Consider the following 13,802-nt stretch of genomic DNA (forward strand, 5'->3'; position numbering starts at 1 on the left):
GTTAAATAATATAAATAAAATTTATGGAAAGGGGCTGTTTCCACAGATTTCAAAATGAACTAGAAAGTCTGATCATTCCTGATAATTTTTATCAGATTCTGTGTATGAAGTGGCTGCCATATACGAAGGTTGGGTGCTTGGGGGGGGGGGTTGGCGGCTTCTGAGCACCACCAGTTCTTTTTATGTTAAATTGAAATTTAGTGGTGCCCACGTCAGTTTCTTAGATGTCCAAATGTGCCCCAAGGGCTTAAAGAGTTTGTGCACCCCTGTATTAATGGCCAGATCACTGTATCAAATCCAGTAAACTTCAATCTTTCTAGACAGTAAGTCGCAAGCTCTGATCACCTGACTCTGAGGCAAATATTTTCCCTACTCCTTATTGGAAAAAAATAAGAGCGTGATCTCACCAGGTAAGTTCTCCTAGAGAGGAGCTACATCTACAGTGGTACCTCTGGTTATGAACGTAATTAGTTCCGGAGGTCTGTTCTCAAGCCAAAACCGTTCTTAACATGAGGCGTGCTTTCGCTAATGGCGCCTCCCGCCGCTGCAGAGTGACTTCCACTTGCATCCCAGGGCAAAGTTTGCAACTGGGAGCATCTACTTCTGGGTTAGTGGAGCTGGTAACCCGAAGTATTCGTAAGGAGGACAGTACGTAACACGAGGTTCCACGGTAATGTCAATTCATTCTAAAGCACAGGTGTCATGGGGGAACTGCTCTGCATGACATGAAGTAATTTCACGTGAGACTCAAAATGATTCAGAAATACTGCATTTTTCCACACTGTAGCAGAAATCACCCAAATCTTGCAATGTACTTTTTTTATTACTCAAACATGTTAAGCAGTGAATAAAAGGCTAGCACACAGACCCTACTAAGCACAACAAATGGAAAACAGTAAAATTGAAAACAAGCAGGCTGTCCGCTACAAACAATAGTCACTACCTAAACAGTACTATGCATGTTTGTTTCAGGCTAAAATGTCCTCATGGCAGATCTTTTATTTAATGCATAGATTGTTTAATTTATGGTTTACATCTATTCAGTGGATTTCTATTATCTACTTTGAGAGTCATCTGAAACCTTTAGTCGACTCTAAATATCTATTTGTATAAGCTATTTAATGTTATGACAAGTTTACACAATAGTCTCTTATAACTTGAAGAAACATGATTCATATCTCAAAATAGTTCATATTGCCTCGTGAATTAGACAACTACACAAAAAATATTAGCATTGTATAGCAAACCTGGAAGTTAATTAAATAGAGCATGACTTTGATCTATGCATACTATATGATTATATTGAAAGAGGTAGCAATGTCGCTTTAAAAAAAAATTGTAGCATTTTAAAGACTAGCTGGTTTACTGAGGCACACACTTTCGTGGGTGCAGCCCAATTCAATTAGTTTTATCGAATGAAAAAGTCTCTAGGCTAGGAGTATATTCCACACAGTATGTGGGATCTCAAATATAACCATAGTGTTCCCTTTAGAACCAAGATTTACTGTTGCAAAATGAATAGCTTATGCTAGCAGGGGTGGACAACTGGATCCCGTCCATCATCCAGCTCCTGACAGTTCCCCAATCCCAGCGATGGGTGGGCTTATTTAAGTTCAGTGTGCAATGCAAGCCTTGCTTGTAGCAGGGATCTTCTCAGTTCAGGAGCCTTCCAAATAGAGCTCAACTCAGCAAGGAGCCAAGTTTAAAATGAATCCGAAGCACACTTTTATCTCCCCCACATCTGACATCATATGATATTGAGAGTAGAGAACGTAGGCATGGCTGTGAGAAAATGGCCTTGCAAGTCAAATTAGGATCCCAGCCTGCTCAGCACTGTGGGCAGAGGTTCCCCAAGCATTCATTACAGGTACCTAGCAGAGACATTCAGTTTGCAGTCTTCATCTTGGAAGACAGTTTAGAAGCTGACCATATGGCACCGAGCTTAATTCTCTTACTTTTTTGCTCTTTATTCTTCCTCATCCTCCTCCACACACCCTTCTGCTTTAACATTTTGACTGGTGAAGAGTTCTGGAGAAGCTGATACCTTGCCAATATTTTGTAACATTTTGGTTGGCCCTAATAAAGGTATTGCCTACCTTTTTGGATTTTGGAGGGGGGGTTTCTCAGCTGGCTTTACTCTTAACATGCCTTTTATTACACTTTCTTACACTTCTGCAATATTTACTGGGAGCTATTCGTGACTTTGATGGAATAAGGATTGAACTGAACTCCCATGTTCAGACCAGAACTGCAGTTAGTTAACTTTTATGTTCCAAAAAAACAAACACAAGAGTTGTATTAAAACTTGGTGTTAGTGCAGCTGACTTCACATATTTTCACATGTCCAGATCTTCTGCATTAGCAAGAAGCCACAACTGAGCAAAGCAGACCGTGGAAAGTATTGCAATAACAAAGTTCTCACTGTACAACTCCATGGGCAAAGCAACAGAAAAATAGTCAAATTTGAATTTAAAAGGTGAAGAGTAGCTAGCAATTTTGCAAGCTTAAGTTAAGAGTTACTCTGTATAATCATCTACTTTTGTGGAGCTATATTCTACAGCATACCAGGCACCTCACCGTGATACTCAGGCAATAAAAGCAAAGCAGTTTTATATGCAACTAGACTATGTGAACTTTGTAAAGAACAAGCTATTGCCAAATTCTAAAGTGTTAATGTTCACATTTCTATTTGGGGAAGTGGAAGGGAGAGGGAGAGGGGGAAGGGGAGAAAGAGAGCGAGAGAGAGAGAGAAGGAAATGACAGCTGTGTGCTGTTCAAACATTCATCAAGCCAGGAAACCTTGGAGTATGCATCGAAAGTGAAACTGACTAATGTTTCCTTCCCTTCTGTCCCATATACCCCAAAGCCAAGATGCAATTATTACTTTAAACAGTACATAAATCAAATTAGTTAAAAACACAAACAAAAAAGTTGTCACTTGCAACAAAGCATCACACAAATTAAATGAGGTTTCTGAGATTTGAAGTAGTTTGCTTTAATGATTTAAGGCATTCAAAGGAACACCTAAATTATGTCACGAGAACTGGATAAATACAAAAGTTTGTAACTAGAGGCTGGATTCAGTTAACTAGTTCCACTAGTGGTAGGAAGTGCAATGGCTCACGCTGGCATGTCAGGCCTCCCCCATATTGGCTTGGGTGGGGTGGGAGAAACCCCAGAAGGGTGTGCAGGGGGAGAGGGGAAGTCTGGGCAAGCAGAAATGCTTGAGCTAAAATAACATCTGTATTAGCACAACGTTGAATTCCTCTCTTTGTTTCCACATTTGCCAAAGGATTGACAACCTGAACGAAAACGTTCTGAAGAAACTCTGCATATACGTGCCCATTTATTTTTCTTAAAATATAAATGCTAAGAGTTTTATGTCTTATTTCTCTTGTTGTTGTCATTGGCTTGGATCCAATATTGCCAACCAAAAAGGCACTTAAATTAGCAGAAAGTCATCCCCGCCCCTCTTTGTTGATTCTACAGCTCCCCACAACGCATTCCATCCCATTCCATTCTGGAGGGTCCTTTGACCCTTAGGAGCAGCTTTTCAAGGGCTCTAACGTGGAAGATGGGGCAGGAAAGCCCCATTGTGTAAGCAGGGTTCTACATGTGCTTCTTGGAATCCAAGCCGTTATTTCATATATGCTATTCTGGAAGTAGAGGTAAATTTTTGTCACAGTTCTTCATATCATAATATGGAGATTGAGAAGTATGGGCAACAACAGCATGGTTTCACATATAATGACAAACCATAGGGTGACTCTACATGAGCAAGTCTTGGGCTCCCACACTTCCACTTTTCCCCATTTCTCTTGCACAGTAAGATGATCTTACTTACCGTTTCTACAAACCATAGTTTCCTATTATGTCTGAACCAGAAAATTATAGTTTGATTTAGACATAGTTTCAAAGTAAATGAACAAGCCTGGAATGACCCTTAGGCTTGCATATTCACTCTCTCTCATGTGCTACAATGCCTCATTTCCTTGATCTGTAGCAAAACAAAATTTGCCCAACATCCAAACCAGCAAGACGTACCAGAATTGTAAACCAGTTTGATCTTGATTTTCAAAAGCACATAGACAGACAATTTAATGCAAACAATGGTTCACCTCATGAATATTAGTGCATGAGGTGAGAAGGATAAACTGTGGTTTTGAGAACTGGGAACACAACTGGGAAGTGCAACGAAATGTAGACATATGGAAGCCTTCCCTAAGTAACATCTTGCTTTCCCCAATATTTATTTATCTACTTAATTTATATAGTTGCCCCATATCAGAAATACTCTAGAAGCCAGTTTGCTGTAGTTGTGTCTGACTAGGACCTGGGAGACCAGGGTTCAAATCCCCACTCAGTCATGAAGCTCACTGGGTGACATTGGGCCAGGCACAGCCTCTATAGCAGCCTTTCTCAACCTGTGGGTCCCCAGATGTTGTTGGACTACAACTCCCATCACCCCCTAGCTAGCAAGGCCAGAGCTCAGGGATGGGAGTTGTAGTCCAACAACATCTGGGGACCCACAGGTTGAGAACTGCTGCTCTATAGGGTCTTTGTAGGGATTAACTGAGGAGAGGGAGTGAACCATGTACTCAGAGAAGGTGGGATATAAATGCAATAAATAAGCTCTTCTGTGTACCTCCTTAAGAAAGCTGGAGAGGCAAGCCAGATGGAGATGTCAGGTGCCAACCTGGCATCCAGAAATCTCCATGTGGTCGTAATTGGACCCGCGCCAATAGACAAATGTGCCTGGTACCAGGTTAATTTCTAACACTGGCAGTTCATATGCTCGTGTTTAGCATCCTAGGACTCTTTTGAGCAAAGGTAACATGACCAAGAGTTAAGTGATTGGGAATAGGAGGAGCCATAGCTCAGTGGTAGAGCAACTGTTCTGTATGCTGAATGTTTGATACCTTGCATCTCCAGGTACGTAAGGAAAAGAATCATGTCTGAAATCCCAAACAGCTACTGCCAGTTAGTGTAGATAACACTTAGCTATACAGACCAATGTTCTGGCACTAAGGCTGTTTCCTATTTCCCATGTAAAATAACACCATGCTGTAGTTATTTGTGCCTTGCTCCTCTAGAAACCAAATATTCCCACATCATTACCCCTGATTGTGTTTATCATCATCCCTAAACTTCTTTCAAAACCTACACCTGATTTTAACCAGACATATGTGGTGCACCAGTGGCTTGTAATACCACCCCCCCTTTTGTATCTTTAGTTTATCTGAAGTACATTAAGAGAAGGAAATCATTCTTATATACTCTCAAGGCCAGGTTCAAATTTCAGGCTCTGCTACAATTATGGTGGGACTTGTGGATATTAAGTTCTGTGTAATGATTCTTAATAATCAATTTGTAATATGAAAATTATAGCAGACTAGGCTATACATCTTTGGAGTATTTTGATCATGGCTAATGATAACTTTTACAACGGCTCAGTAAGGAACCATTATTTCACCTGAAAACATTTCACAATATGCGATCTCAACAGGAACAACAAGTATCAGATATGCTTCTTACCAGCTGAAATTCTCTGCGTCTGTCGTAGGCATGCTGGATACCACTATCTGCCCACAAGCTTCTTATTGCTGGAAGGAACTGCAAAAAAACTTGGGTCTCCACCATTCCGTGCGCCACCACTCCTGAGCGGGTATCAAAGGCCATCAGCATGTCACCATTTCTTTGGTTAGAAGGATTTCCCCAAGGAATATGAAGTTTCTCTCGAGCATCCACAAGGACTCTTACACCTTCAACAAAATTGAAAGCACTTTGTTATTTTCCTAGTGGTATTTATTTTAGGCCCAATAAACAGCTTCTCTCAAAAAGCAATGAGTGACACACATAGAGAGACCCGATCTAATGACAACAAGTACTGTAATGGATGGGAAATGGTCTGTAGTAGCCCCGACTGTTTTCTACATAACCAGATCCTGTGCAATTTTGGGCCTGGAGAATAGCTGTTTCATATATGCCTAAGACAGCTGCTGGAATAGGACACTTAACAGCAGTCCAAAGTGGTAATCAGAAATAGGGAGGTTATCAGCTTTGACAAAGCATGTCTTCAAAATTTCTTTTCAAATAATGAACTATAGACATGGTAATAACTTGGGATGCAATTGCAAAACTGGCCTAACACTTTAATTCTAGCACATCGTGAAATAGGGTTGAGTGAGACCTGGTTTTCAATCTTGTGATATATCGCCAGCTAAACATCATGATATACCAATATATCACGTCAGAAATAAGGATGGAGCTATGCAGAGGCACTGGCTAGCTTCACAGTTTTGCCCACATTGTGATTTTTGCAAAGCGCGCACACGCACACACACACACAATATATTGCCAGGTCAAAAATTATGAAACCGGTATCACAATATGGACTTCGAACCGCTTGGGACAATTTATCACCCAGCCCTATCGGGAAATAAGTCCTACAGACTTCAGTGCAGTCCAGCTCATCTTGAAAATGCGAAGAAAATACTATCCTTAAAATATAAGGTAAAAAACAGAATTTGTACAAGCTGTTACATTTTACTGATAAAATGAAAACACTGGCGTAATGGAGGGGCTAAGGGATTCAGTCATGAACAACTTGTGGGTTTAAAATTTACCTGCCATGAAGTTCCTACGTAACTGTAGGTAGGCACTCTTTTTCAGCCTCAAGACACTTAACACTAACATATATTACAGGTGTGCTGCAAACATAATATCTGAAGCAAGGCATTTTTAACACTCTACTGTGCTATATGAATACTAAAAAGTACTGTTATTTGATGAAAAGTAGAAAGACATGTATAAGACCAGAACAACCTACTTTGGTGTCAAAGTTAAAAATATATTTGTAGTTTCAAAAACACTATTAAGTATTTTCAGTAAGATATTGATTATCCAGTATCAGTTATCATGATCCTGGAAAATAGTTGGTGAAATATATTCAGTCTCTCTTTCACAGACTCTCTTACTTTCAAAGTAAGAAGAATGGGAGAATTTTGGTTTTAACTGCCAAAACAGTTAGAACTGTGGCTATTAGTTGAGATCTTTTCATTTGGGATTGTTGATGCCTATAAAGAAAAAAAGAGGGACCATTTTACTGCAGATAGTCATGACGATAGAACAATATAATCTCTCTTTTGTAAACATAGGCTTGTATCCAACTGTATCCTTTGGCTCAACAGAAGGCTCTTTCATCCATCAGAGGCTTCCATGAAACAGGGAAAGGCAATTTTCATCAGTTTCCCTTTCCTTCTGGAGCCCTTAAACACCTCCCCCTACCCCTTTGGAACAGCGTGGGAGGTGCTGCAGAATGGGGGCTCTAGGGAAAAGGGAGCCAAAAAACACCCCCTCCTTCCCCTTTTCACTCAAGAAAGTCTCCACTAAGTGAAGAGCCTTCAATTAATGGAATGGCAATCTATAGCTGTGTAATATATCTGCATAATTTTCTCAAAGTGCCACCACTGTTTGATTCCCAAGAAGCCCAGCCATGTAAAATTCCTTCAATCTTAGGTGATCTAGTGTAACAACTGGGTGGAAAAAGCCTGAGGCAGCTAACATTTAGATCAGGTAGGAGAGACAGGCACATCCTGATGACACATGTGAAGAAGACATATAGTAACCTGTGTAGGAATTTAAGAGAGCATGACAGCCCAGAAGGCATATTTTCTTGGCACAGAAAGTCTCAGCATGACAAGATTATGCTTACACTACAGATAACTCCCCATTCTTGCGCTCGTGTGTAAATTAAGCACCACCATAGACAAGGCTCAGAAGCCAAGAGCCCCATCTTATGATTTTTGAACAGATTCTAGACACTTCAAAAACTGGAGAATCAGAGAACAACTTTCCCCTACGTACAGATCAAGGATATAAGCAGCTCCTGCATACGTGAAGCTTGTAAGCTGTCATGGTACAACCTCCTGTACGCATCTTTCCAGAGAGCTATCTTCAAATATTTGAAATGTATACACTTTTTTGGTAGATACTTGAGATGGGAAGCACTTTCAGCTTTAACGCCTTATTTTTGCAAACATATGTTCTGTATGGAGATGTGAGGGCCCGTGGGGGAAATGGAAAAATTGAAGCGGGGAGAGATGGTCCCCTGAAAAATATGTGCTTCTCCCCCACAAAAAAGAAAAAAGGATTATGAAATATTTTCATTTAGAATGACAAAGAAAGTATTTAGGCCAAAGTGTTCATATATTTTCCCCACCCCCTGCCAAATGATTTCTAAAACTATGTAACAGGAAGATTTTTATGTGAGACTATGTATGTACAGTATCAAATCATTACAATTCTTGCACAGTGAGAACAAGTCCTGAGCTGTCAACTGAGAGTACAATGCTCACATGCAAGAGCAAGACACATTTCGGCCCCTTGGAGGGCATTGTCACTGTCACATGAGAAGGAAGAAGCATTCAATGCCATCTTTGCTTGTGGTCTTCCTCTTACTGGCATATTTGTTGATCCTGTTTCTGTCCTCTCATCTAGGTCTCAAAGGACTGGGAGTGGGAGCTAGTACATAACAACATTATTTGTTGTCATCTAATCACGTTGCTGTTGGATCCAAGATCAAAGTCATAAATGATGATAGTACTACTTCTGAATATGATCAAATTACAAAACAAACAGCACACTTAAGGTTTGTTGTTGGAAAGGTGCTTTCAAATGCTACAGGCTTCAGAACATCTTCACACATTTGGTCAAAGAATACAGTGTGGGATTGTGCCAAACATATCCCACCTGCAGAATGATGGCAAGGTCTCTGCACAACAAAGTCTCTGACTCCTCTTGCTTCTTACATACTTCAGATTCCTCCATCTGCTCCAACTTGTGAAAGAAATTGGTCTATGTTTGAAACACCAAATCAAGAAATAATCTGATTATGTGAAAGGACAGAAGTTTATTTCAATCTGGGGAAACCTTCAGCTTTTAGAGGTCCATGATAATATGAAGAAACAGAAAATGATACCACAGAAAACGAGACTGTTCAAATTTCATGTACTGTAGTGTTCACTGAGTTTTGTTCCTCCTCCCATCTTTCTCTTGGCTCTTTTTATGTCTGTTTTATACTGTGAAGGACTGAAGAAGACGACATCATAATTTTCTGAATAATCATTTGTTTTACTATAATGTTGATGGTTTCTAGTTTTTGTTTTTGCATGCTCATTTACTGGCAAAACCAAATAAATGCTAGGTGCCTTACCGTTTGCAGCTTGAAGCTCAATTTTTTAATGAAAGCTTTAAATTCCATTTGCCTGAACAAACATTATTTTTAATATACCAGACATGATAATTCTATGGTAAATCAAGTTATACATAATGCATCTAATGTTCCTAAACAACATGCCTTTTAATATGTAAAGAGTATGTAATGTACAAGTATTGTATTTAAAAATAAATAAATCCAAAATTTCCAGAGAAGGGCATTCAGGGCAAACACTGGGAAAAAACCTTCCTCCCCTCAATGACTTCAAAATTCCCAGAAATCTTACATCTCTAATTCTGTGCTTTTTTACTCAATTGAGATTTGTACACCTCAACTCCTCTCAATGTGCATAAAAAGAGAAACTGTTAGGAAGTTGAAAACGAGACTGGACAGGTTAAAGCTGGAATCTTAGACTGTACCATATTGTCACCAGTTGTAGCTTGAGCCAAACCCAAATATTTTGTAAGCCAGGAGGGGGCAGGGAGAGGAAGCACACAAGCCAGCTGACATGCAAAAATAATTTGTTCCTATACTACTCACTTCCATGTCACAAGACAGCATTAGAATGACACTAAGCAACGGTACAGATATATCCATTATTGGACAAGTTTTGGACATATTTCCATAACTGTTCATCACTTTGTGAAAGCTAAAAAAATTCCCTCTCCCCACCCTTCTCTCCTCACTGTGTAACCACCAAGAACTCTCGCTTACCCTTCACATCCCCAATTTCACATGCAACAAATTACACATGCAAAAAACTACAGACACAATTGAACTGTCAGGTGTCATAAGCAAGGCATGACAACAAGCTTCTATGAACTCCTGTTTGATAAATCTCAAGAATATTTTTTAAAAATAAACTCCCCAGGCAGGATTTGCACGCCATTCCACATTGTTCCGTTATGGACCATTCACCTCCCGCAGCAGACATTGAAACATTTGGCTGTCTAATCTTGAGTGACTATAAACACACACATGACTACTCACACTTATAATCCATTTTCACCATATGCAAGCCTTACGTTTTTTTGGTCCACAATTCTTCTGTACACTCAGGTAACTGACTTCTAGAAACTTTTCTCTGAAGCCCCTCATTAACCTTGCAATTGCAATTCCTATGGCTATAGTGCTATGCCTAGTTTCGCCTCTCTACATACACAGTCACAGCTTCATATCACAATATACCCATAACATAATATATATTTGCTACAACTACTGGCACACTACAACAGGTATCTTCAACCTTTTCAGACTCAGGACTCACTTTTAACCCTAACATGCATCTGGGGACCCATTCTTAATCTTTCATCACCTATATGCATGGCGGTGGTACTTCTGCTGCACCCCACTTTGGATCAGGTTGTGAAGTGGGTTCCAACCTGCCAATTGATGGCCAACGAGTGTACAGGATCTGGCACAAGGCCATCCTGACCACCACACTATTAATTCCATATACATGCCAGGACCCCAACTACTGCTCCAACATAAAAGAGCACTTGCATCTTTAAGCCAACGTACTGAGCAATGACAAACCTAGAGAGCATCCTAAAAAGCAGAGACATCACCTTGCCAACAAAGGTCCATATAGTTTAAGCTATGGTTTTCCCAGTAATGAGAGCTGGACCATAAAGAAGGCTGATTGCCGAAGAATTGATGCTTTTGAATTATGGTGCTGAAGGAGACTCTTGAGAGTCCCATGGACTGCAAGAAGATCAAGCCTCTCCATTCTTAAGGAAATCAGCCCCGAGTACTCACTGGAAGGACAGATGCTGAAGCTGAGGCTCCAGTACTTTGGCCACCTCATGAGAAGAGAAGACTCCCTGGAAAAGACCCTGATGTTGGGAAAGATGGAGGGCACAAGGAGACGGAGACGGGGACGACAGAGAGATGGATGGTTGGACAGTGTTCTCGAAGCTACCAGCACTGTGGGAGGCAGTGGAAGACAAAAGTGCCTGGCGTGCTCTGGTCCATGGGGTCACGAAGAGTCGGACATGACTTAACAACAACTGACTAAACAGCATGCTTCTAATTCAGGATTCAAAATAAAAGAGCGCAAGCCAGCGTTGCCACCCAGACTCTCTGGGCCCCCAACTCCGCCTTACTCCCTCCCTCCCGTCCCTTCTTCATCATGCTCTGATCACGTTTCTCCGTACCCACGACATGTCCACCACCACTAGCTCAGTGGTAGAGAACATGCTTCGCCTGCAAAGCGTCCCAGGTTCTCAGTGCCGTAGAAAGCCCTCCGTTTTCACACAGCTCAAGGCAGCTGTCAGGTTCCTTATAAAGGCCCCGTTCGAAAATCCCCAACTCGTCACAGCACAGCCGAGTCGGGCGACTCACGCGCGGGGGGACCTTTCCATGCCCAAGCACCCTCCAAAACCGATGACACGTGTACTGAAAAAGTGAAAACAGGAAAGCTGCGGCGAGGGCGGCTGGGGATCCCAAGGGCCAAAAAAAAAAAGGGAGACGTTCGTTCTGGCCCGCCTCCCTCAAGACACCCTCTCCAGCCGCAGCCCTCACATGCGTGTTTTCTTTTCCTCACGTACACCCTCAAGGCTCCAGCGACCTCGCCTCCACAGACCTTTCCCACCCTCTCTTTTTTTCTTCTCTCTCAGGGCTTCCGTCTTTCAGCAGCAGCAGCTGAAGGGTTTCTTCCTGCAAACGTTGCGGTTCTTTTTTCTCTCTCCCCCACCCACCCACCGCTTTTTTGTTGTTTTGCGGGCTTCCCCCTCCCCCACCTCAACGGATATCGGGGGGGGCGCGCCTCTTCTGCTCCCCCCTCCCTCTTTCCGGTGGCCCCAAAGTTTGGGGAGGGGGACGGACAGGGGCGCGCGCGCGAGAGGACCCCCCCTTCCACCCTCACCCTTGATGACGTTGCTGTAGATGGTGGCGCGGAACTCCTCTCGAGCGGCCCGGTCCCAGTCCTGCCCATGGATGATGCGCATCTGCTTGAGGAAGGTGCTCTTGCCGCTCTCGCCCGCGCCCAACAGCAGGATCTTGACGAGCCGCTTGACGTAGGTCTTTTCGCGGTACAGGCACTTGTCGATCTCTTTGGACTTTCGCTGCTGCTCCGCCTCGCTGCTGTTGAGCAGGCAGCCCGGGAAGCAGCCCGACAGCGGGGACCGCGATGGCAGGAAATCCGCCATCTTAGCGAGCACTGCCAGCCAGGGAGCGGCCGCCGCGGCCCTGCGCCGCTCTGCGCCTGCGTAGCTCCCGGGGACGGGCAGGCCCCCCCACCAGCCCACTCCCACGTGACGCGAGGCGCCGCTCCGAGGGCGTCACGTGGCGAGCTGCCCAATCAGGAGCCTCCCTGTCGTCACGCGGCTGACTTCTCGCTTTCCGTCCGCCGACGCTCCCGCCGTCCTCCGTCACGTGGCCGTGTGGTGTACTCCCTACAAAACTCCCCCGCGCGCTTTTTTGTCACGTGATTTCTCTTCTGCGAGGCAGAATCCCATTCGTATCGGTTGCTCGTATCGGTTTCCTTCCACGGGAGCCGAGGCGCCCAAAGTATAGTGAGAAAAGTGCTCAGAGCATGTGCAGAGTGCGTTTCTCGCCAGGGGCGGACGGGGAGGAGCTGCACTCCTTCCGCCCAAAATCAAATAATTAAATAACAATACTTCACTAAAAGTAAAAATTGTAGAATGATTTTGACAATTCCCCTCCCCCAGCACGGGAAGGGAAGATTGGAAAGACTGCTGTTGAGACGTTACATTCCAAATCTACTAAGCAAAGCCAGAGAGAGGCATAGGCATAGCCAGGATTTATTTTAGGGGCGCAGGCTTTATGTTGCGGGGGGGGGGGCAGAACCGAGTTATCTGTGACACAATTGGTCAGTTAGTTATTTAAGCATTTTTATTTATTTACTTGATTTAGCGGTGCAGCTGCCTTCCTGCACCCACTGACAGTAGATGGTGACAGGTTGGTGTCCTGCCAACCCCTCTAACATAAATCCTGGCTATGCCCATGTTTCCCTCTGCCCTCAAATACATATCCGAATCCTATCACTGGAGGGTGAAGAAGAAGAGGCGTTTGGATTTGATATCCTGCTTTATCACTACCCGAAGGAGTCTCAAAGCGGCTAACATTCTCCTTTCCCTTCCTCCCCCACAACAAACAGTCTGTGAGGTGAGTGGGGCTGAGAGACTTCAAAGAAGTGTGACCAGCCCAAGGTCACCCAGCAGCTGCATGTGGAGGAGCGGAGACGCGAACCCGGTTCCCCAGATTACGAATCTACCGCTCTTAACCACTATACCACACTGGTTTTCTGGTTCTCGAATGTTGCTTCGAAGCAGGCTGGGGGCATCTTCACCTGTCCTGTTAGAAATTAAGCATTCCAGCACAGAAGAAAGGAGATCTCCCCATCAGTTTGAGCCTACTCCGATTGCATTTGGCTGCAATTCTGCAGTGGGAAACACATGAGACCATTGTTTTCTCCTCAGAGATACAGTTCCCATTAGCCTTAAACTACAGTTCCGAGGATAAAGTAATATTCTTTATATGCTCATTGCTTGTATGCTGGGGATCTGCCCCACTTGTAAGCACTGCTTATCCCAAGGTCTCTAATGTGATTTTATGAAGCAGC

The 13,802-nt window shown here is 43.2% G+C and overlaps 1 protein-coding gene across 1 annotated transcript in view; it reads right to left on the reverse strand.

Moving 5' to 3' along the window:
- GNA13 (G protein subunit alpha 13) overlaps positions 1 to 12,432 on the reverse strand; it is a 29,497-nt gene extending 17,065 nt beyond the window's left edge. Inside the window, exons 1-2 of the mRNA XM_081181482.1 lie at positions 12,084 to 12,432; positions 5,536 to 5,762 (exon numbers count right to left, since the gene is read on the reverse strand). Coding sequence (XP_081037608.1) covers positions 5,536 to 5,762; positions 12,084 to 12,366 — 510 coding nt within the window. The 5' untranslated portion in view covers positions 12,367 to 12,432. The remainder of the gene's footprint in view (positions 1 to 5,535; positions 5,763 to 12,083) is intronic.
- Between the last annotated feature and the right edge of the window lie 1,370 nt (positions 12,433 to 13,802).

The sequence above is a fragment of the Podarcis bocagei genome (assembly GCF_964188305.1).
Source record: "Podarcis bocagei genome assembly, chromosome: 2".
Classification (NCBI taxonomy): Eukaryota; Metazoa; Chordata; class Lepidosauria; order Squamata; family Lacertidae; genus Podarcis; species Podarcis bocagei.